Consider the following 26351-nt stretch of genomic DNA (forward strand, 5'->3'; position numbering starts at 1 on the left):
AACTCTCTGTTGATCTCTCAAAGGAGGTTGCATTTAAAAGATTACTTGTCGGATTCAATTTGTTTGCTGCACACCACTTGTCAAAAAAGTGGTTAGTCAGGGCTAATTACATCATTTAGTAGTTTGAAAATGAAGATTATTAAGTAAATTTCATTTTTGAGTTCATAGGGTTTAGAATCAATGGGCATATCTAGTCATTAACAAACATGATATTACTAAAAATTTTAGATGCAAGTCATGTAATGTATTACTTGTATTCTAGATATAAGTTAATAAAAATCAACTGTGCCTGCTATTTTGTAGAATTAGTGGCATATCTTATCATTAACACCTTACCACTGCCCTTTAATCTGAAGTTTTTTGTCATCCTAATGTTTCTACTTTGCAAAGTAAGTGCATTGGATCTTTCCTATCCCTAAAGGTGAAAGGTTTCCAATGCATTTATCCAATTATCTTTTGTCTTGGAAATTTTGAAATGTAAAAAAAGTGAGATTTTATTATGTCTATATGGAAAATTTGCAATCCTTTTTGGGTTAATGAAACAGGGGAGTCTTAGTTGATGGACTTTACAAACAAATGATTTTTCTATGGACTGAATAGAACTTGTGGCTTCTTGCAATTTTTCATAATTTGTCACCCATTTTCAGGAAGAAGTCCGGCCAAATCATTTTTTAGAATTCTTTTGGGAACAAATGAGCAAGTAGGAACTTGTGTTGTATTTATGGTCAAAACCAATGCATCATTTGAATTAGTCTGCAGCTTGGAAAGATTGAATGCATGGTCTTGAACTCTAGAAACCATCTGAAAGTGGAGAGTAGTTATGATGGTTGAAGGAACTTATGGAGCACCTACTATTTGAGTATGAACTTTTAGGGCTGAAACTATGTTGGGATATGGAAAAAGAAAGCAAGTGAGTGAATAGCATAGGGACGAATGAGTTATTCCAGATAGAAGGCATGCATTAGCCACAAAACACGGCTTTCTTGACCTTAAAAGTAGCACGAGCCTTTTATTTAATAGGACAGCCCAAGTGACCCTAAACAATTCATCTTCACTGCTCAACCCTGTCAATTCTGGTTCATCATCGTCTTTGAAATCAGAATCCTTTCTTATGCGTAGGATCTATCAAAGATGGCAAGTACAAAGCATACTCAAGGATCTAAACACATGAGAGAAATATGCTTGTTTCCCTATAGTATTCCCTAAGAAAGGAAATAGAAGGATTTAGAAACTCATGTTGAAAGAAACACACGATTTTTATTTCTAAGGGTGTTCTGTCCCATGTTACAAGAGGTCCTCTCCATTTATAGGCAAAGGAGTAAAAAACAACAAACCTTACATAGTGAAAAGATGAACATATATGTTTTACATGATGGGTGGAAAAGATAAAGATGATTACAAGCACTCATACTGGCACAGCATAGTGACTCATACTGACACACTTTAATAAAGAAAAGCTTTAGTCATAATCTGTTTTCAAGTCAGAGGTTAGGTTGAGCTCCACTATCATCTATTGTTTCCTTTCTTTGTAAATATACATGTGCAAAGAAAGAGCCTCGAGATCTGTATCACAATGTCTTTTGCACGTTTCACAAAGTGGCTTCATAAAAAGTTGTGCAATCTTATCTTCATTGATTTCTCCGTATTCCCAAGGTTGTATCTTCCATATCCCAGCATACTTTCAACCTTAAAAGTTTATATTCAAATAATAATTGCTACAAGTTCCTTCAGCCATCATAGCTACTTTCCATTACCAAATAGTTTATAGAGTACAAAACCATGCATTCAATCTTTCCAAGCTTCAGACTAATTCGGATGATGCACTAGGTTTGATCATAAATACAACACAAGTTCCTACTTGCTCATTGTTCCCAAAAGAATTTCAAAAAATGATCTATCCAAACTTATTCCTGAAAAATGGGTGACCAATTATGAATGTAAGAAACCACAAAGTCTATTTAGTCCACAAAAACCCATTTCACTAAAAAAGCATATGAAACGGTAGAAATCAAGTTTGATCACTCCCATTTGAAAGAAACGTCAGCACCGTTAGTTCTTTCCACTATGTTCATGATCAAACGAACAGAAGACGAACTTGGCTTAGGTAAGAACTAATCTAGAGTTTTGATCACGAAGGGAGTCCTATCTTTCACTTTATAAACCCACTCACTAAACATTGTCTGTGGGATATTAACTATAATTGTGAAATATGCCAAGAAGAAAGCTTGAAAGCAAATTTTGAACCAGACAAAGAACACAAAAAAAGGATAAAAAAGAAGTTAAGGTGTTTAGACCGAGAAACGTATAAAAGATTCCAAGACAGGGATCCCTCAATTGGACCCCTGGGAGAAGACAAAGGAAAGTGCTAGTATTTGGTCAAATATTCTCCCCCAGAATGGGCAACATCAAATCTACCACCATCAGAACCAACTCCTTAGAAGCAACCACCCCAAAATTCACAAAAACCCATCATAGCTTACTAAAGAAAAGTCCAAAAATGGGTTCAAAAACAAAAATGTTATCAACAAGTACAAGTTCCACAATTAGTTCCCCAAGTTTGCATGTTTCAACCTTCAAATCCCTCTTATAATTATGATTTTCCTCCACTTGAGGAATTCACTAAAAAAGAATTCAAACATACACCTAAAATCCCAACTCCACTCCAAATAGATGTAATGTGGAGACCAACCAAAATCAATGTAGCAAAAGCAATAGTGAATTGGCAAATCGCAAATTCAATTGCTCAGAATTTTATGTTAAAAGGAATCAACCAAAAGGTTAGCATTATCAAGGATAAAATGCAAAAAGTTGAAGACAAGGTTAACGAAAATACCATAGTTGCCAATGACATGATCAAATTTCTCCAAAATAAGCTCAAACAAGTCTCTAGAGAAATTTTAGTACAAGTTGTTCCATTTCAGTTATACAAAGAACAGAAAGAAATAAAAACACAAAAGCTCAAGTCCCATATCAAGCTTCGCCAAGAAACTAGAAGAATTCCATCACCAGATAGAAGTGATCTATTCAGATTGACCACTCGAACCTTATTAGCACCAGAGGAACCACCTGGAACAAAAACTGATTTTCCACCTCCTTCATCAGAAATTACTCTCTTTGACCTTTACAAGAAGTTTAAAAAAAAAAAGGAGGAAGAAAATCAGAACAAAAGAAAAGAATCAAAAGATATTTCTGATTCTGAAAACATATTTAGAAAAGCCCAAGGAAAAAGGCCAGTGGCAGAGATTTCACGACTCCACAGTCAAGGTAAAAATCAAGAATTGTCATCAAAGAACAAAAAGATCCAAAAACAGTGATGATCCGGATTGAAAATTCTTTCACTTCTTTTTTTAAAGAATACACGAAGAATTCAATCCCAAAAGTTTTCTCAACCCAAGCAGTCACAGAATACCAAACTTTGCCTTCGACAACCTCTTCTGACACTTTAAAATACTTTTCAGATGATAACTCAGATTCACTTTCTCAAGAAGAAGAATAACTAATCTTGCCAAAACACAACAAACAATAGTTTATGGAAAGTAGTTCTGGCATAAAAGTGAAAGAAATGGATGTGGATGAAGGCCCCCTAAACCCCTATAATCCCATAAGATCAACAACACCATCAATTTCAAAGTTGGCATTCACCATCGATGACATCCCACCAACAAAATGGCCAAAACGATTTCAAGAATTCCACTCCTGGTTAGAAACCAAAAGATTATAAGAAGATAGCCATTAGAATATTTTGATGGAATTTGTATCAAGATTTATAAGGACATTAAGAAATTGGTGGAACATTGTTGATCAAGCAGACCAAAAGTAATTCCTAGTCTTGTAAGATTTTGGGCAAGTTGTTCAGATCCTCCATAGATACTTTCTTGAAAGTCTTGATGATGTCAAATCTTTGCAAAGGAAAGAATTTTTCCAAAAGAAATATTGCTCTTTCAAAAAAGGAGACCTTGACAGACATTTCCCAAAAATATAGAAATTGTTCTATATTCTTGGAGCACCTGCAAGCTTAAAACAAGTCTTTCTTTCCTCACTTCCAGTTCTGATTCAAACAACAGTCACTAGAGCTCTTCAGTAGTAAAGAAAAGAGGTTTTCTCTCTTATTCTTGGAGAAATACAATAAGAAGTTCAGGTTGCTTTTGAAGATATCTGTCATAGAAGAAAAGTAGTCCAAGACTACCTCACGGGGAATAAGAAATTATACAAAGTTTGTCAAAGAACAGAATGGCAGATAAAATGTTCTAAAGCTCAAGACTGTGATTGCAAAACGAAAAAAAGGAAGCATTTCAGAAAATACAAAATGTCCAGAGCTTATCTGTAATACCCCGTACTTCGATATGATGGCGAATAAAGCTTATCGGATGCCAATTGAGGTTAATTAGAATGTTTAAAAGAGATGAAGGGTGAAAGGAAAGTTTGAAATAAAATATCTCGCACGCGAGGAAATAACAATTGAATAATAATATTTTTATTGAGGATGAATTAGTAAGATAAAAAGTGAGTTGGAAGTGAATCAGAACATAATAAGACATTTTGGGTGCCAAGGAGATAAGTGAAAAAAATTTTGAAATAAAATAATATTAAAATATTAATATTTTATTTAATGTTAGAATTTTTTCATGAAGAAAAAGTATATGGTCAATCTATGTGGGGGAGAAGAGGAACGAGAAAATTTCAGAGAAAAATGACATTAATGGGGCCCACGTGTCTTTATTAAACAAAGTTAGCGTGTGTAAGTAAATATTTAAATATTGCGGTGATACCACGTTGAAGTATAAACTTGATATTCTATTGATACAAGTGTTAAGGAAGAAAAAATGTAAAGAAATTGAAATTAAAAGATTGTGGGTGGATACAATTAAAAAAGGTAAAAACCTTGAAGGGAAAAATGGTAATTTTGCCATTAGTTTGGTCAAAGCTTCCAAAGAAAGCTTTGACTCTTCATCCTTATCCCATGGTCAGTTCTTGCCCACCCAAAAAATATTTTTCTTCTTCTCCTTCATGCTCCCACGCCATTTTCATGCTCCCATGCCATTTTCACCTTACCACCATGCATTTGAAAAGAAATATAGAGAAAATCGACAAAGGGAAGAAATGAGAGAAAAGTGGAAAGCTTGGGTAGTGAGTGATTCAAGAGTAATTGAAGAAATATCAAGTAGGTCTCAAGATTCAAGAGACATAAGCTTGATGATTAATGTTTTGAAGGAACAGTGAAGTGCATGTACAGGTCAAGCAACCATAAAAGAAGTGCAAAAGTAAAAATAGTATACTATGGTGGTGTACTAGAGAAAATAACGAGTGATCAGCAAGTAAAAATAACTAGATATGCCTCTGAACTAATATCGATGTAATATCCCGCTATCGTAAGGTGAGTAAACTTGCATTAAAATGTTTTGAGATAAATGCATATGTATTTGGTTGAATCACTTGAAATATTTTATTAAACTTTTCTCTAAATATACATGGGAACAAGCCCTTGATGAAACGTTTTCACGATGTGAAATGTGTAGTGTGATGAATTCATGTGTTCCTTTATTATGATGATATGTATGTTATGCCTTGAATGATAATATTGTGTGATAATTATAACCATGCGTGTGCGGTGTGAGAGTGCACATGATGGTGCCGGTACTGTGTAGTGTGAGAGAGCACACGCCGATGATATATGCCATGTACAGTGTGGGAGAGCACATGATGATGATGATATATGTCGTGTGCGGTGTGGGAGTGCACATGACGGTGACGATGAGGTGCGGTGTGGGAGTGCACTTGATGATGATATTGTAATGTGCGGTGTGGGAATGCACATGAGCCGAAGGAGAGTTGGGGTGATGCCGATAGTTGTATATAGACATGGCAGTTTTGAACACAACACGTTAATAAGACACGAGAAGACACGGGTTAAACAAGTTTTGAGTTTAATCTTAACGTGTTTCGTGTCTTAACGTGTCTGACACGACAAACACATTTAAACACGTTTACGTAATCGTATTATCGTGTTTAAACGTGTATATGTGACACATTTATTAACTTATTAAAAATTAATAGTTAAAAACTATTTTAACCTTATATAAATAATTTTTAATAATTATTTTAATAACTTTTTTTAATTTTATAAAAGGTATAATGTAATTATACATGTTCAACCCTGATTTTTAACTTTTGGTGATTATTTGATGTTATTATTATTTTTGTTTTATTATAATTATTTTTATAATTATAGATTTTAAATTTAAATAATAAAATTATATTTAATTGTAAATATTTTTATTTAATCGTGTTAAATGTGTTGTTAATCGTGTCGTGTCATATATTGACACGCTTAATAAACGTGTTAATCGTGTCGTGTCGTGTTACACGTGTGTTAAATGTGTACGTGTACATATTTTAAATTTGAGACACAAATATTAAACGTGTTGTGTTCGTATTTAGCCTTAATGTGTTTCATGTCTAATCGTGTCTGACACGTTTACGACATGTTAACACAAATTGTCAAGTCTAGTTGTATATATGTTTATATATGTTATATAGAGGTTACGAAAATAAAATGTTATTGTATTGAATGTTGAATATTAAAAATTGTTAAATACATTCAAATTGATTTTCATTGCAGCAAAAATGGATTTTCATTGTGACAATAATTCTTTTAACTTAATAGCCCTGGTTTTCGCTGCAGCGAAATTCCATTGTAGCTGCAGCGAGAAACTCTTGGGTGGTTGAGCTCAAAATTTTTACCCTAAATTTCACTGCACATAAGTTAATCACATTGCACAATTTCACAACGTAAAGACATTTCATCAAGGGCTTGTTCCCAAGCACATTTTAAAGCAAAAACAAATAAAGGTTTCAAATGATTCATTCAAACACAAGTGCATTTATCCCAAAACATTTTTAAATGCAAGTTCACTCACCTTACGATAGTGGGATATTACATCACTATTAGTTCGGAGGCGTATCTAGCTATTTCTACTTGCCAGTCGCTCGTTATTTCCTCTTACACGCCACCACAGTACACTATCTTTACTTTTGCACTTTCTAGCAACAATCCAAATTCAATACCTTTAGTGTACATCATTTTTACTCCCCATTTTCCTTCAATCATGAATCCTTATTCAACTAACTTATATCTTGACATATTTTTACCAAAGTTGCCTTTATCCTTTACTTGCGGAATTCTTTAAATTATAATTACCGGCAACTTATTTATGACTCTAGCATCCATATTAACCTTTTTCAACCATTTTCATTTAAATTCGTCTTATATTTTCACACATAACCCACATATATGGCAGCAACAATCATTCTCACTTTCACTTAATTATTTCCAAGTTTACACCCATCATTATCTATCTAACTTTCAATACTTTGCTTCTCAATCCTCCATCCACATCCTTGCTTTTTCATTTCTTTCAAACAACATGTCATACAAACTTAACAATTTTTCAACTATGCAACAATAACTATTTCTCAAGATTTCTCAACTGTACTTAAAACATCATTCGTTTTTACTTTTATGGTTGTTTGACTTATACATGCACTCCACTATTCTTTCAAAACATTAATCATCAAGCTGCCAAAATGATTCACACATTATTTCTCCAAAGATTTAACCAACCGTGAGCTTAAAACACAAAAATCCTTACCTTTCCTTGCTTGAATCACAAAACCAAGCTTTTTTTCTTCCTTCCTCTCTTTTTCTTTCTCCTTTCTTTCTTTCCTTTCTCCTTTCTTTCTTTCCTTTCTCCTTTCTTCCAACTGATCTCATTCATTTTCTTTCCAAGAATACGATTTTCCTTGCAAAACAAAGCCATTTTTCTTTTCAAATGCATGGTGGTAAGGTGAAATGACGTGAGAGCATGAAGGTGAAGAAGAAAATATCTTTTGAGTGGATAAGAACCAATCATGGGATAAGGGTAAAAAGTCAAAACTTCCTTTGAAAGCTTTGACCAAACTAATGGTAAAATTATCATTTTACCCTTTAAGGTTTTCACCTTTTTTAATTGTATCTTCCCACAATCTTTTAATTCCAATTCCTTTCCATTTTTCTTCCTTAACACTTGTATCAATAAAATATCAAGTTTATGCTTCAACACGGTATTATCGTAATATTTAAATATTTACTTACTCGAGTTAGCTTTATTTAATAAAGACATGCGACCCCATAAACGATATTTTCTTTGAAATTTCCTCATTCTTCTTCTCCTCCACTTAGATTGACCATATACACTTTCTTCATGAAAATTTTCGATACTGAATAAAATATTAATATTTTAATATTATTTTATTAATAAAATATTATTTTATCTCAAATTTTTTCCACTTATCTCCTTGGCACCCAAAATGTCTTATTATGCCCTAATTCACTTTCGAATCACTTTTTATATAGTTAATTCATCTTCACTAAAAATATTATTATTTAATTATTTTTACTTCGCGTCCGAAATATTTTACTTTAGAATATTCCCTCCACCCTTCATCACTCTTAAACACTCTTAAAGTTCTATTAGTCAACATATCAAAGTACGGAGTGTTGCACAAACCCACTAGTACCCTCCATACCAGAGTCCATATACCAATCAAAATAGTCAGCCAATTCCAGCAATAATCTTTTTTGACACAAGAGTAGCAGAAATAATGATGAACCCAAAAAATTACCCCAAGAATTCTGAATACCTTATGGAAGGCATTTCAAAACAGCTACAAACTAAACTTTCACCACTCATCTGATAAGTAAGCCGATTACCATCCAGTTTTTCCCCCAATGCTCCATCACAATTCAAGTGCTTAGGTTAGAGCTACTTGGGAAAGATATAGTTGTCAGATTTTGCATCTATCATGAATGCCAGCATTTGAGAATACTGCTAGATGGGATTTGATATAAATACTCTTTCAAACCCTTTGTTTCAATCCCAAAGTTCTTTTCCCTCCAACAACCAAAAGAGCAAAGCCAGATGATATTCAAATTGCTCAAGCAAAAGGAATGTGCTAACTCTCACTCGAAATTCCTCCTGAAATGCAGCAATCCTTGTTGAAAGAATCCTGAATTCTTTATTAAGCTCCCATTCAAGCTTAATGAAGACACTAATCCTACTAACGCAAGTCATTCAAGCATGAATCCAAAGCACCAAAAACTAACAAAAGAAAAATGTAGAGAATTACCACAATAGGATTGATTGAGCCATCGAATTCTCAATCGGCATGTCACGCCTTTTATGTCAACAAAAGGATAAAGCAAGTTAGGGGCCAATTGCGATTGGTCATCAACTACCAGCCCCTTAATCATTTTCTTCTTGATGACAAATTCCCTTTGCCTAACAGAAGCTCAATCTTCTCAAGTTTGACTTAAGCAAAGTTTTGTTCAAAATTTGATCTTAAAAAAAGATTTTCACAATTGCGTATTAGTCATGAAGACAAGCCAAAAACAGAATTTTACATACCTAATCATCATTAACACTGTACTGTTCTACCATTTGAGCTCAAGACGACACCATCACTATTTCAAAAGGCTATGATCAAAATCTTTCCATCTATTTTATGCTAGTCTCTTATTTACTTAGATGATATTCTCTTATTCAGCTCAACAGAAGAAAGCCATATACAACTCTTCCAATAGTTTTCACAACTGATTTTGAAGTAAGGAGTCATGCTTTCAGAAAAGAAGATGTCAATATTCAAGTTTGAAATAGAATTCCTTGGAATACACATCAACCAAGGGAAATATCAACCCAATCCCCATATTTCACAAAAACTGCTAAAATTTCCAAACCAAGATCTTACAAAGAAACAAGTTTAGCAATTCCTTGACATCATGAACTATCTCATAAATTTTATCCCAAAGCTCTCAAGGTACACTAATCCTTTGAGGAAAATGCTTAAGAAGGATTCTCTAAATTGTGGACCTACCCAAACCAAGGCCATTTAGAATCTCAAGTCAAAATTACAAGACTTGGAACCTCTCCAAATCCCTTCTAATGGCAAAAGAGTCCTATAAACCAATGCTAATGACAAGTATTGGGAAGCAGTTCTCTTGGAAGAGAAAAAAGGCAAGAGACATATTTACGTATACAAAAGTGAAAGATTTTCAAACTTTGAGATGCATTATCACTCCACTTTTAAAGAAATCCTTGTAGTCAAAAAGGCAATTTCAAAGTTTAAATTTCATCTAGTTGGACATCACTTTATAATGGAGTGGATATATCCTCCTTCCCTCAGATTTTGAAGTTCAAATAGAATACAGTTCCACATCCCTAGCTATTAAAATGGGCAAAATGATTTTCAAAATATTATTTTTAAAACTAAGCATATCAAAGAGAAAACAAACCATCTTGTAGATTTCCTATCTAGACCTTCTCAAGATCCCAAAATCATGATGTTTAGACCAAAACCTTCTAGGTTCACACCAAAACCAAGAACCTACCTTACGAGACCATCTTCCTCATCTTCTACCCCAACAACCCCAAGCCTTCATTCTAATGATCCTCCTGAAGTTCGTAGAATAGTCCAAGAAGGAACATTCCACCAAAAAACTGAACAAATGATTTTTGAATATGAAATCAAAGTTTTCAGAAAATATGATAGTCTTATCCTAAAACCTGATAGTCTTCATCCAAAATACCCATTCATCCATTCTTTCTACTATGAATTCATGAAATTTCTCGAAGAGTTGAAATGGATGTTTCGGTACTAAACCCATAAGTACCATATTGGTATCCAACTTCACATTATGTATTTTTTAAAATTCATAGAAAAAGCGATAAATGGAGAAATAGAAACATGGAGGAAGACTTTTATGGACATCCTCACATGGTTCTATCCATTTTCAAACTGGAAAGAGTTAGCCATCTCAAAAGCAAAAAAAAACACAATGAAGGGATTCCTGATCCTCGTTAGTGATCTCAAGACTCTTGAGAATACGAAAAAATCAATAAAGATAAGATTGCATAACTTTCTATAAAGTCACTTTATGAAACGTGTAAAGGACACTGTGATACAAACCCCGAAGCTCTTTCTTTGCACGTGTATATTTGCAAAGAAAGGAAATAACAGATGATAGTGGAGCTCAACCTTTCCTCTGACTTGGAATCAAATTATAATTAAAGTTTTTCTTTATTAAAGTGTATTAATATGAATCACTATGTTGTGTTAGTATGAGTGCTCATACTCATCTTTATCTTTTTCACCCATCATGTAAAACAAGCATATTCATCTTTTCACTACGTAAGGTTTGTTGTTTCTTACTCCTTTGCCTATAAAGGGAGAAAACTTTTTGTAACATGGGATAGATCACCTTTAGAAATAAAAATCGTGTGTTTTTTTCAACATAAGTTTCTAAATCCTTCTCTTTCCTTTCTTAGGGAATATTATGGGCAAATAAGCATAGTTCTCTTTTGAGTTCAGATCCTTAAGTATGCTCTACACTTGTCATCTCTGATAGAACTTGTGCAATAGAAAAAATTCTGATCTCAAAGACGATGATGAACCAGAATTGATGAGGTTGAGTAATGAAGATGAATTATTTAAGGTCACCTAGGTTATCTTGATAAATAAAAAGCTCGTGTAACCTTTAAGGCCAAGAGTCATGTTTTGTGACTAGTGCATACCTTTTATCTATAATAACTCATTCATCCTTGTGCTATTCACTCACTTGCTTTCTCCTTCCATATTTGGTATCAAAGCCAAACTCCTAGAACTGTTGATTATTTCCCCTGGTAAAACTTGAGAAAGATTTTCTAACCATGCCCCTCTCCACAAAAAAAATCTACTATTATGAATAATGCCTCCATCTCTTTAGATCCATGTCCTTCTAAAAGATCCATATCCAAATTATATTTCTCATATGAAGTAGATTATATTCCTAAAGAAGAAAAAACCCATCACAATTATCTCTTGTTAACCTTTATTCTACTTATGCAAAGCTTTCCTTTCACCTGTCAAAGCCATAAAGCTCTTATAAAATACTCTCCAAAAGCACTTAAAGAATACATCCAGTCTACCTTATTTGACAAACATTTCATTCGAGGAGACCAAACAGAACAATTTGTTACACTTCAGATCCCTTTTAAGTTTCCTCAGTAATGGATTCTGCATGGATATTCTCATATCCATTTTAAGGCAGTAAGATTAGCTCTTAATTACCATGGACGTGAAAGGCAACCAATTGTAACAAGAATGACTTTACTTGATACCACATACATCAAGTATGAACATGCATGCATCGATACTGTTAAGACCACACTCAACACAAGAACAGTGAGAGTGACACTCTTTCTAAACTACTTTCAGCCTTATGGATACCTTATGAAAGGCATTTCAAAACAACTTAAGATCAAACTTCTCACCACTTATTTGATAAGCAAGCCAATTACCATCCAGTTTTTCCCCCAATGCTTCATCACATTTCAAGTGCTTGGGTCAAAGCTACTTGGGAAAGATATAATTGTCAAATTTGATATCTATCATGAATGCTAGCATTTGAGAACACTGCCAGATGGGAATTGAAACAAATACTCTTTCAAGCCCTTTGTTTCAATCCCAAAGTTCTATTCCCTCCGACAACCGGAAGAACAAAGTCAGATAACAGTCGAATTGCTTAGGCAACAAGCATATGCTAACTTTCACTCAGAATTCCTCTTGAAATGTAGCAATCCTTTTTGAAAAAATCCCGAATTCTTTATTAAGCTCCCATTCAAGCTTAATGAAGACATTAATCTCACCAAAACAAGTCATTCAGGCATGAATTCAAAGCATTAAAAACTAGCAAAAGAAGAATGTAGAGAATTACTACAGTAGTGATTAATTGAGCCATCGAATTCTCAATGGGCATGTCAGGCCTTTTATGTCAACAAAAAGGCAGAGAAAGTTAAAGGCAAACTGAGATTGGTTATCAACTACCAGCCCCTTAAGCATTTTCTTCTTGATGACGAATTCCCTCTGCCTAACAAAAGCTCAATCTTCTCAAGTTTGGCTCAAGCAAAGTTTTTCTCAAAATTTGATCCTAAAGTAAGATTTTGGCAATTAGGTATTAGTCTTGAAGACAAGCCACAAATAGGAATTTGCATACCTAATCATCAGTATCACTGGGCTGTTCTACCATTTGGACTCAAGACGACACCATCACTATTTCAAAAGCCTATGATCAAAATCTTTCAACTTATTTTGAGCTAAGCTCTTATTTACATATATGATATTTTCAACCCAATAGAAGAAAACCATATACAACTCCTCCAACAATTTTCACAATTGATTTTGAAGTACAGAGTCATGCTTAAAAAAAAAAAAGATGCAAATATTCAAATTTGAAATAAACTTCCTCGGAATGCACATCAACCAAAGCAAAAAACCTTGCCTATTGTTCAAAACAATCTTGACAACTATAACCTCCAAACGTAAAACTTATGTTTTCTTTAATAAACGTAAAACCCCATCATCCAAATGATGGATGCTTGTATTCACGTTGACTTTTAGGGTTCTCAAGTATTCGATTCCATCATAATACAGGTCATAATCAAATCCAATGATAATCTTGTATTTTTGCAATTTTTTGAAGAACAGGTCTTTTGCCACAATGTTGACATCAGGAATACAAACAATTAAAGTGGTCAAACAAGACAAGTTCTTTAATTCAGCTTGACAAGCATTGCTTCCTTGGTCCCATTCAACAAAACTTGTATCAATATATAATTCTTCTAAGTTGGACAAACTTGATAAAACACCTGCTAGAATTATAAGTTTGTGACAATATCTCAAATCTAATAATTTTAACTTATTCAATTGCCCTATTTCCTCACTTAGCATTACACTGGAACAGCTGAAAAGACCAAGAATTTCTAGATTCTTAAGTTTTCACAGATTGAACATATCCCCCAGCACACATTCATTTAGGCAAAATGATCCAAGGCTTGTTGGGAGATTAATTAAGGAAAATTTCATTTTAAGCAAATCTAAGACTTTGAGATTTTTCATTTTCTCAAAAAAGTTAGCTGGTATTTCCACAAAAGAACCCTTGCTACCCATACAGAAAAATTCAAGTTGTGGACATTCCAACTCAGGAGGAAGCTTCTCAACATTATCAAAACTCAAACTAATCATTTTAAAGTTTCTCAGCATCTCTTCATCTGGCCAGTCGTCAAAAACACCCTATTATGGCTGTAACTATCATTATCAAGTCCTTAACATTATCATGAACATTATCAAGTCCCTAGAGGCAATTGCTAAGGCCACATCACAATCGAAGTCATGCATATCGAAGTGCTCATGGCTGTAACTATCATCCAACAAACAAAAGGCTATGAGGTTACTTACCAGAGTCAACACTCTGTCTCGCGTGTTTTCTACTGTCTGGACATCATTAAATAAACGTAATCTCATGCCATATCTCACCAAGTCCTCAAAACGAGCATTATGGCCTAGTAGACCGCAAAGCAAGAAAGTCTGTCTGTGTTCCTCACTTCCAAAGAATTGTAACTCAGCTTTATAGCTGAATATAAAGTTGCTGGTATCCCTGTGAAGCTGCTTGGAGAAGGACTCTGAAGTTTCAAAGAAGCATCCTTCCATGCATACATATCTTTGCTTTTCAAAGCTCTTGCGACTGGCAATCCTTCACACTTTTTGGTTACCTCAGTTGCTACAGATCGTAACTCAAGATCTTCAAAATTGTTCTCAACCATCTCCTTAAACAGGTCCCAAGCTTCTGTTTCATTCAAAACATCGATTGCAAAAGTATTCTTAACACCTATCTCATTGATTAGAAGATCTTGATTTCTTGACGTCAGCAGTATCTTGCATCCCTCGTGTTGATCTCCAAAAGGAATTCCGACTTCTTCTAGATCTAGTCTCGCCCAAATATCATCTAAAACAATGAGAATCTTCTTCTCTTTCTTCAACCTTTCCGACAACAAAAGCGCTCTCACCGGTGTACTCTTTCCTTCTAAATTAATCTTAAGAAGCCCGCAATTTCGTCTTGGATTTTCTCAATATTAGGCGTCTGAGTTACAGTTGTTTTAACCACCCAGTCAAATAAGTTATCCTCTTCAACTTGTACGGTAACTTGATTGACTAGTGTGGATTTGCCCACACCACCCGTCCCGTACACCCCTACCGTGCTGATGGCAGAATCTTTTAATACCTCTATAACTCCGTCCAAAACCTCCTTTCTTAAATCAAAAGCCTTATAATTTTTAGAAGCTGCACACTTGGGGGCTTCTAGAACATCACGGTATCCCGCTCCGTTAAATTGACAGTACTGTTGGATAAGATCGTCAACAGCCGCGACACCTTCTTCTGCTTTCTTGCTAATCTGGTAGCGAGACTTGAAGTTGTTTTTTGCTTTGTCTTCAAGATCCTTCATTTTCTTCACATCTTCATTGATTACCTTATCCACTGTCTTGCACCAAAGCTCGACGTCCGGTTTTATCTTCTCCCCTTTCCTGTCTGCAACATCGACCTCTAGCTGCACACTTGTTCTTTTTGCTTTCAACACCTCAAGTTTATTCTCGAACTTGTCAACATTTTTCTTGTAGATGAATACATATCTCATATGTCGTTTAATTTCTTAGAAGATGCCTTTCGCAGCTTCCGAAGAAGCGTTGGCGCAGGCGCCAATAGCACAACCTTTCATTTTTTTTATTCAACAGACAAGTAAACCAAATGACAGAAGAACAGAGACAACAGGGGATCGAGCAGACCCAACAATGAAAACGGCAAGAACTAATATATTAATAATGATGTGGGCAAGTGAAAGAATCAGAATAGTAAGAAATTGGACATGGCGGCTTTCTCCATAAGCTATAGCTATGAACAAAGAGGCAACTAAGAATCAAAGTGAAAGGCTATGGTTTTTTGGGTGTAAAGCAGAGGAATGTGAGAAGCCGACACTTCGAGGTGGATAACAAGAGACGAGAAGGAAACAACAGAGCAAGCGAAATAAAAAGTAGCGAAGAAAGATGAAAGTGATGAGTTAGAGGGGAGCGTTGTGTTAAACAACAGAGCAAGCTGTACACCACTCTCACACCACAGCTTCGCATTATGTATCAGAATCATGGGTCACCAAAGGCAATGATTGACTCTTGACGTGCATCAAATAAGACACAAGGGGTCGGGGCCCCTAGCTCAGCTATTGTACTGTATAATTTAAAACGGGCGAGCTTTTCTTTCACGTGTGAACAGTATACTGATTGTTCAAATATAAAGAAAGGCTTAACCAAAAGTCTTCGTTTTTACGCACAAGATTTTCATATTCCCTTGTGATGCAATGCAAGTCTTCACGTTGTACGGTCTCCAGTGAAACTTTGGTCCGCCCTGTTCTGCTTCCATTTGCTTTCCTCTGTTACACTCTCGCAGCTAGCTTTTTCACGACCATTGAATTCTTGCAGACTGCTTTGTCCATTATTAAAGACAAGACGGATAGCTATCTTTGACGTGTGCAGACTGCTTTTGTCCATTTATAAGGTAAGTCTTCATTTTTACGTTTTCATCTATGATGTAGGCTCCACAAATGAATACTTTGGAGCGGAAGATGAGGCGAAAGTGATCCTTCACAATTGTCTATGCAACTTGTTATGCTTTATGAAAGGGAAATAGGAGATTCAACGTTTGATTATTTGCAGAGGTAATGTAAATTATGGTTTTCATGAGAAAAATCAGAAGTCATGACTCTTGTTTAGTATATATTTTTGGAACTCTGAAATAGATCATGGAGAGAAGCACTTCAATCCCATTGCTTTGTGAGAGTTGTAAAAACAAAAAGATTATGGAGAAACCAATTTTAGATACACAGGGTATATGTTTTGAGAGGTTGTGAAGTGTAATTAAAGACTTTTGCAAATCTTTCTCTCATATTTAATGCAAATGCACCCTGAAAAAGAAATTAGAGTTGTGGCAGATGATGAAAGATGTACAACAGCTCCAGGGTCACCATGATATAGATCTCACCATTTGTCATTAGAGATGTAAAAGGTACTTAGCTAGTTGATTCAATATTCTTGAAGAGTTAGGATAAATTTCTCCTTCCCAAAATTGTAAATTTTTAAAAATAAAAATAATAGCTACAAAATGCAAGAAAGGGTACTCTATTCAATTTCAATTATTTCCTTGTGGTGATAGTGATAAAACTTTCTATTTAAACATAATTGAAGGCAAAATATAAAATACAAATATTTGTTTTTTATGTATATTTTTTAAAGTAATTTATTAAAAACAATTTAAATGCATATTTCGCACTTTATATACCACCAAATTAACATTAAGCCACTTAGTCAATCCTTGACACTAGAATGAAATTAGACCAATCGACACAAAAGGAATCAATACATGATTATTATTCACTAGCTTAGCTTCATAAGCTTATTTATACCACTAACTTAAATACAATAACATTAAACACTAATCATTTTACTGTTCCAATTTCAAAATTTTTTCACATATGCACATAATCAATCAACTCTTAAATCTCATAAATCCTAAAATTGCATGTCTTATCTTGGTGAGTTTTGAAATAAAAAAAATTGAAATCAACTCTTAATAAAAACAAAAAAAACTTAAATTAGAGAAAAATAATCTTGATTGTAAAATTCTTGAATAATAATATTTAGAGTTTTAATTTTTCATTTTAATTTAACTTTAAAATTGAACAACACATGTTCATGATTTTGTCAAGTAAAAAGAACAAGAAAAATGATGAAAATTGAGATAGCACCACGAAACGAAAAGAATGGAGAATAAAGTGGAAAAAATGTAAAATAATGGAGAAACCAAAGGGTTTCAGCCAATTAATGTGAGAAAAAAAAACAAAAAGAAAGACAAAGCTTCTCAAAAAAGCTAGGAAATTTTTTTAAGGAGAAGTACCATTCAATTTTTTTTTTTTTACTTCTATTTGAAAATTTGGGGTTTCAAACATAACGTCGAAATTGGTGCCTCACAAATCAATAAGTTTTGCTCCCTACATCCCATTTGACGACCCAACTCTTCGCTTTGTTAAAAAAAAAAATGGAACCCTATGAGGCATATAGCCCATGAACCCCACACTAGGGAGGGACGATAAAATATATTATAACATAAATAGATCCAAGGCGAGTTAAAGCCAAAGAAATTGACAAAAGTGAGTGATAATGAAGTCTCATAAAATCTTTTGGAGAAAGAGAGCGACGTGCCAGTCATTCAAATATTCATTACTAAGGCACAGAGGTGGAGTTAGAACATTTGTAAATAGAGATAAAACAGATAAGGTATTAAATAGTAATTTTATATATAATTTAATTTTTATTTATTTAAAAGATTAAATAAATTTAAAAAGATTTTAGATATATAAAAAAATACATATTAACAATAGTAATGATGTTATATATATATGATTAAATAAAACTATGAAAAGAGTCTCTTTTACTCTTTGTGTATAAGTGTCGAAGAGAAAACAAATTTCAAATTTGAATAAATTATCCCTTTACTTTGTGTGTTTTATACAAAATGGATAGTTTTCTAAGAAAGATCTCTTCTTATTTTTTATTTACCTCTTAAATTACTAATTAACAAATTGAGTTATTAGATTGAACTATTGAGATGTAATATATTATGATAAGTTATTGAGTTGGACTGTTACGATATAATATGTTATGATATATTTAAATTTATATTAAAACTTAATAAGTTTGGGTTAATAAACTCACTTTTTTTTTGAATTTGATAAGCTTAATATATTAAGTTAGAATTTATTTGCTAGGCTTAACTAGTAATATGTTGATCATAACGATTCTAATTTTGTCAAACGGTTTGAGGAATAAAAATTATTTTGAGAGTCATTAAAAATATATATAATAAATAAAATTGTATTAAAAGAAGTGCACTCATTTCATTATGTTAATTTGTATATATATCCTTGTTATTTAAAGTTTGTAACATATATGTCAGAACGCATTGGTTATTTTGAATAAAAAATAATTCATTGATGAAATTCTAAGTAATAGTGCAACACTACAATTTATATTTGAGAATTACATAATAATTTATTAATTTTTAAATATTAAAATAATAAAAAATCCATATAACAAAAAAATAAGAACATGACAAGTAGAAGATAGAATCCATATATGACATATAAAAAAGAAAGAAAAAGAATATGGTTGATGATTTGTAGAAATTTGTGGAAAAAAATCTATAGAGATTTAAAGTATATGAGTAAATAGAATAGAAATGAAAAAAATAAAAATAATAATATAAATTGAAAAAAATAAAAAAACTTTAAAATTGAGTCAAGTATATGGAATCATGCATTTTGTTATTTTTATTTATATTAATTATTAAATAAAAAATTATTTTAGGGGTCATTAAAAGAATTTATAAAAAAATTTAAAAATTTTGTATAATATCAAAAAAATTTAAAAATTTTGTATAATATCAAAAAAATTTAATAAATTTTGGGTGGCCATGCGCCCTACACCCCCCCCCCCCCCCTTTAAGTAGACTTTGCCTTTGCCAAGGCCCCCAAAGCTATTGTAAACTCCATCGGGGAAAGAGGAAATTGTGAGAAAAAGATCTCGTGATAAGGTGATTTCAGAAATAACCACTAATATAAAGTTATCTGTTTCTAGCCAAAAATAAGCATGAGTAGACCAAAATGCCCTTAAAAACATCGTTTCAAATAAATGCTCAGCTATTTGAGCTATTTGCCTCCCGCTAGAGAGAAAATAGAAAAACATAAAAATAAATGCCCCAATTTGTTTGAGCTTAGTCATCTTTCTCTCTCAACTCTCTGAACTGTCTCAACTCTAGGAAGTCTCTATTGAGAACTATCGTCGTCAGCTCTCTCAGATCTCTGAATTGTATGAGCTCTGTCAACTTTCTGTTGAGCACCATTGTCATCGAGCTGTCTTCTATCTCTCGGCATCTGGCCACATTGTTGTAGATTAACAGACCTTATAGTAGAGATGATATCAAGGTACCTGTTATTGGGTTTATTTTTGCAACACACTTAAATTTTTGAAACATTTGGTGTAAATTAGAATATGGATTAGAAACATTGCCCAGAGTTGTTACATGTCATGCATCTATAACATGTGTTAGCGTTATTTTAGTGTGTCACGGCTGTTCTTGGCGTATTGTGGGTTAACTAGTTTTTTGGGTTGTTAGCGTGTTACGACTGTTCCTGGAGTGTCATAGGTTAACTGGATTTATGGGTTTTTGGCGTGTCACGGCTGTTCCTTGCGTGTCATGGGTTAACTGGTTTTTTGGGTTTTGGGCGTGTCATGGCTGTTCTTGGCGTGTTATGGGTAAACTGGTTTTTTGGGTTTTTAGCATGTCACGGTTGTTGGTGTAACGAGTCAGTAATTACAGTGATTGGCGTGTCACGACAGTTGTCATGACCCGGTACTCCCCTCGAGCTCGTGATAACAGTCGCGACGTCCTGATAGACATTCATCGCCTGAAATGCCAACCGGAACTTCGCAAGGCTTTAACATCAGTTTTCGCACCTCTCTTGTGAGCAACAGTTGTTAAGTATCATATTTTGAGAGATTATAAACTATTTCCAAATCAAAACAATAGAAAAATAATTTTTTTCTCACATGGGCATTTTGGTCATTTTTTCTCAAAAATCTCGAAACCAGCTAAAAATGTAGTATGCGAGTGGAAAACACATATTTCATAATCAAAAATAAGTTTAGATGTCTAAAACATTCATTTGAAATGAAATTATGACTATTTGAATATAATAAAAATATTCAATAAAATATTCTATTTTCTTATAAAACAATATTTATAGAGTTACCGGTAAATAATTTTTTTAGCGTAAAAGTTAAATAAATTCATACATACTGTAATACAGATAACCAAAGTATAAAATTTAATTTATAATGACACGTGGCCCACGAACGACCAAAAGTATCAAAAGAGGTAAACCTACAGGTTTTGAGGATGCAAGTCCAACTGTAGCCTTCAACGAAGTGAGCTATCTACTGACTATCTTGAGCCTAAAATGGGTGGAAAGGAGGTGGTGAGATTATATAATCCTAGTGAGTAAACAAATACCATCTAAAATATCTAAAGCTGAGTAAATGGAGACAGATAAAATAGTTTAATATACTGTAATTCATCACCTTTCAACTCATTTCAACCAAATAAAATCAATTCATATAAATCGAGTAATCAACATGGCTTATGAGTTTTTTAAAACTTTGGCTCGTGCCAAAATCATTCTCATACTCAATTATCAAGGATACCTTGGCCGAGGGCTATCCCAACCGAGACCGCCAAGGCTGTTAAAAAGTTATGTATGCATAACGCATGTTTTTATTTTGAAAGCATAGCCGTTCCTTGGCGTTGGCTGAGTTCACCCTCACGTGGTGTTTTGGCGTGAAGTGAACTCTAAAGTTTTAACCTCAGGAGTTATCCAACCACGCCTCTCATACTGAGGTATGAATATAATAGGGTTACCGTGCCTCTCTAATAGGCTGGTTCACAGAACCCGTCCACTGCAGCGACCAATATATAACCCACCAATTCAATAAAATTCAACAGCATGACATGGTAATTATTTTATTTTACAGTCTCTCAAGGAAAATTAATAGTTCATACATTTTCAATACAAATACCAATTCAGCCATTCATGCCAATATTATCATAAGCCAATCAATTCAAACCATGATTTACAACACAACAATTAGTCTCCAATTACTCCATTTTCAAAACCATCTTTCAATTTCAAGATAATTTTATAAAATCATTTTCATTTAATCACATTTTGCTTATAAAACATAAAGATTTACCATTTAAACTCATTTTTCATAAAATAACAAAATCAGATAAAAACCATTTTAGATAATTAAGACGATAGTAAGGTTACTCACTATTTCGGGAGTCAAATTTCGAGTACTCCGATTCTTGATCCTCGGGTACTATCTCTTTACTTTTGTCAGAATGCTCACCACTTAGACATAATGCACAATAAGCCATTTACTACATTTATGCTAAATTGTTATAAAACCAATTCAGGCTCTATACTAATGCATGAAATGGAATGCAAATTGTTCGAATTATCGTCTAAACACGGTGTTCTACACAAATTTAATTGTGCACCTAAATAAAACGGTATTGGCCTAATTCGATCTATCACTCGATTAATTGGCCAATATGCCCAATTTAACTTCAAATAATTCTATTTTTCTCCCAATACTCCAAATCATCAAACACAAATAAAATAACTTGAAATATGGTAAAATCATCCTCACATTTTCTCTTGGAAAATTCAGTCATTGTGGGTGCATCAACATTATAATTTTTCAAGCTTGATTCTCACACCATAAATCACTAATTCCTAACCAAATCACTTGAATAAAATCAAAATCATCATCAATATCCTACATGGAGAATTCGGCCAATGATGGGTGATGGAAGAACATGAATTTTTCTTACTTGATTTTCATGCTACACATCACTAATCAACTAAAAACACTAAAATACATTAAAATCTAACCAAAACAACCATCAAAATCTCTCTCTAAGTGTTCGGCCAGCAAGAGACCCATCATGAAATCATGTGATTCAATCATGAAAAATGCAAAAGAATACATAGGAAAGATAGATCACAAGTCAAAATCAAGAAATTTTACCTTTGATTACTTGATTACTTGAAAGCCACCAATTTTCTCTTGAATTTTCACCCTAGGGTTCTTGTTCTTTCTTTTCTTTCTTTATTTTTGCTTTGGCCAGCCATAATGAAGAGAAATAGGTTGATTTTGTGCTAATTTATAAGGAAAATATTAAATGGACAAAAATTTGCCATGTGTCACCATTCCATTGGCCCATGTATCATACTTACCCATTAAGCAATCTCTCTCCACCACTTAAATTTCCTCAATTATGCATGATAATATTGGGTAAAATCTATGTACTGGACAAGTGTTGGGTGATGTAAAATTACAATTTTGGCCTTGGGTGGCAAAATGACTATTTTACCCCTATGCTCAAAAAAATGTCGGAATTAAAATTTTTCACTTCTCAAACTCAAATTATACTCCAAATGATCAATCTTAGTAAAAAATTTCATCCAAGACTCACATCTTAACCTCGGGTGACAAAATGACCATTTTACCCTTAAGTCATGAAAATTTCAATTTGACTCCAAATCGGTCCTTGAACTCTGAATCACCATTTTAAGTCATTCTGGGGTTTTAAAATTCTCAATTTCATCTTAAAATCTCTATTTGGACTAGTTCGAGGCTTAATTCAACTTAATTATACCATTTGGTACATTACCGTCCTTTAACGATTTCTGAGGTACCCAAGTAAGCAAACATGCATTCTTATGTAAGAATGACATAATAAACATATTGTAGAGTCGGGCTTGACAACAGTGATGCATGGCGTGTCACAATACTGATGCATGGCGTGTCACGACATTTGACTTGATATGCATGGCGTGTCAGGACATTGGACTTGATATGCATGGCATGTTACAACGTTTTACGTTATATGCATGGCGTGTAACAACATGACTGACAAAATTTTGATCACGGCATGTATTGTGTAAAATGATTGACAATGTTTTTTTTTTTTTTCAAAATTTTAGTGGGGTTCAAATAAAGCAACTTGTGATAAGACACAATGGTCAATGGGTAGATGACATTTTGTGAGACTTTGACCTTTATAGACTCGTAGATAGAAGTAGATGCGATATCTCTGATCAGGGGTAATTTTGTCATTTCCTTAGTAAGCCTCTAAAAGTAAGATTTTAAACAATATTATGGCCTAAGTAGGCCTAAGGTATAAATGGATGATTAAATAAGGGTAAAATGATGAAGGAAATAAAAATGATGATGATTTCCACGGTAGGGGCAAAATGGTCATTTTTCACCTTGGGTTAAAATTTTTAAGCTTTCACCAACCTAAGCATTTCTAGACCATTATGGACTTTGTTTCAGTATCAAAATAGTAAAAAGATTGCATAAAGGATTAGAGGAGAACAAGTTAACTTGTGAGGGCATTTTGGTAATTTAAGTGGAGTGGATAAGCTTGGGCTATAAATATATTTTTCTTTCAACAGCATCTTCTCCCATTTTTCAGCAGCTTCTTCTTCTTCTTCACGTTGCTTTCAACCTCCATAGAAGCTTGATATGAACCTCCATAACCTCCTTTAAAATAGCTCCATTTTTCATGTTTTTGGTGCACCCTTTCATAAACCCTTGTGCTTTTCCACTCTCTCCCCTTAAAACCCTTAAAAATCTTATTTCCATACTCTCTCTCACTAGTTAGGTGTTTTAGAGAGAGAAAGAGGAAGCTTTATTAATAGCTTGAAAGTTTTTGGAAAGAATTTCAAGCACAAAGCTACCAAGGTGAGTAGTGAACTAGAATTGATTTTTAGTGTTGAAAATGATTAGTGTTTAGACTTATGAGTGTTTTGGTAGTTGAGGTTGTAAATTCACTTTCGAGTGATTAGGATAGTGAAAATGGATAGCCATTTAATGGCACTTGGAAACTAGTAGGTGATAGCTTGTAGAACTTGTAATTATGATAATTAAGTTAATTGTGATGTTAATGTGATGATAAGTTCCAACGAAGCCCCATCGTCCCATTTGGACCATTAGGGAAGTTAGAATCGACTAAAGGTTCAACAAAATACGGGTGAGTGGACTTGCATTTCAAACTTGTTTTGGGAGTGCAAATGTGTTTACACAAAATAATTGAATGATTTTATCTAACTTTTCTTTGCAAATGTGTGCTTGGGAACAAGCCTTGATTAAATGTTTTTGATATTGTGAAATGTGAGATGTGTATAAGGATGTATCCATATGCTTTATATTATGCTGGTATGTAGGTATATATCTTATGAATATGTGCTGTGTATTGATGAATGATGTTGGGTGGTGATGTTGAAGTGTGCAAGGAGGGAGTGCACACATGATGATGATGGAGTGTGCCAGTAGGGAGTGCACACATGATGATGACAGAGTGTGCAAGTAGGGAGTGCACACATGATGACGATGTATGTATATGTAAATGTGTGTGTTATAAAAAATTCATGAATATGGTTTATGGATGAAATGCATGTGAAATCTTGCATATTGAACTTTGGAAATTTCTAGGCATGTTTAAGTAGAGCTTGTCTTTGCAGCTAAATGGCCTATCCTTAAGAGAATCAAAAGTTGTTGTTGGTGTGCTGTTCTCGCTACAGCGAAAAACTCTCGGGTTCGGAGGGTTGCATTTGTTTGATTCTCGCTGTAGCAAGAATGCAATTTCGCTGCATTTTATTTCTGCTGCCTGCAACTTGCTGCAGCGAGAATGGATTCTCGTTGCAGCAAGAAACTTTCTGTTTTACAGCACGAATTTCGCTGCAACGAGAAACTTTCTGCCTTGCTTATTATCTTGTTCCCTTGCTACCTTATTTCCCATTTCTTTGGCACCATAGTTGAGTGTAGACTTCCAAATTTAGGAATTTATTTAATTAGGTTTGAAATGAGGAGGTTTGTTGAGAAACCCTTGGATGGTTGAGAAACCCTCGTTCCCTGATAATTTGAGCCCAAATTTTGCTACAACCAAATTTCATTCTCGCTGTAGCTACACTGCAGCGAGAATGCCTTTCCGCTACAGTGGGGACCCATTGTCTTACTTGACTTGACATGCTTGAATGCTAATAGAGTTTTCACTCTTCAAAATCCTTTGTTGTGCATGGAACCGTTATCATCAAGTAATTAACTCATTAAGGGTTTAATGAAGGGTTTTATTAAAACTAAACTAAATTGTATTGTTTTGAAAATAAATGCATCATGATTTCTTTAAACTTTCCTTATTGTTCACTCACTGGGTTTATACTTACCATTTTCAACTTCATGTTTTCAGATCAAGAGGCAGCCAGTAGCTAGGTCAAGGTGTCCTTGTAGATTCATATCTTTGGTAGGTATCAATGACATTCAGTAGCTACACCTTCACTGTGGTCACTCCGTTGAAAGCCCAAAGTCATTTTGTTGTAAATATGTACATGTGATGTAAATTATTAAATTTGCACGTTTAGACAATATATGTACATTTTGATTAGTATGCCATTATGAGTTGGCAATGCATAGTATTATTTTGATTCAATGTTATGAAATGTAACTTAGTAACTTTTGCTGGAATGGTGAACAAGTCTTATTAATAGGCCTGCTTGGGCTTAGTGGACTACGTCCATTGGGCCCATGCGCCGGTCATGGCGAGGAATTTGGGTCATGACAGACTTGGTATCAAAGCCCTGGGTTGGCTAGGTCTTAGGACTTCCATTTGTTGGTCCAGCGGAGTGTCTGGTCTTTATGTGGAAACTTTGGTTGTGAAGTGTGAATCGCGGTACATTTTACAACCAAGTGACCGCATAAATTTCCTATCTTAGA

The 26351-nt window shown here is 33.9% G+C and overlaps 1 protein-coding gene across 1 annotated transcript; it reads right to left on the reverse strand.

The window, feature by feature from the left end:
• LOC18609030 (probable disease resistance protein At5g63020) lies at positions 14412-15541 on the reverse strand. The gene is made up of 2 exons (XM_018114912.1): positions 14999-15541; positions 14412-14882 (listed from the first exon to the last, which is right to left on the reverse strand). Exons 1-2 carry the CDS (start codon positions 15539-15541, stop codon positions 14412-14414), a joined length of 1014 nt encoding a protein of 337 aa, XP_017970401.1.

This window comes from Theobroma cacao, chromosome 2 (assembly GCF_000208745.1).
Source record: "Theobroma cacao cultivar B97-61/B2 chromosome 2, Criollo_cocoa_genome_V2, whole genome shotgun sequence".
Taxonomy (NCBI): domain Eukaryota; kingdom Viridiplantae; phylum Streptophyta; class Magnoliopsida; order Malvales; family Malvaceae; genus Theobroma; species Theobroma cacao.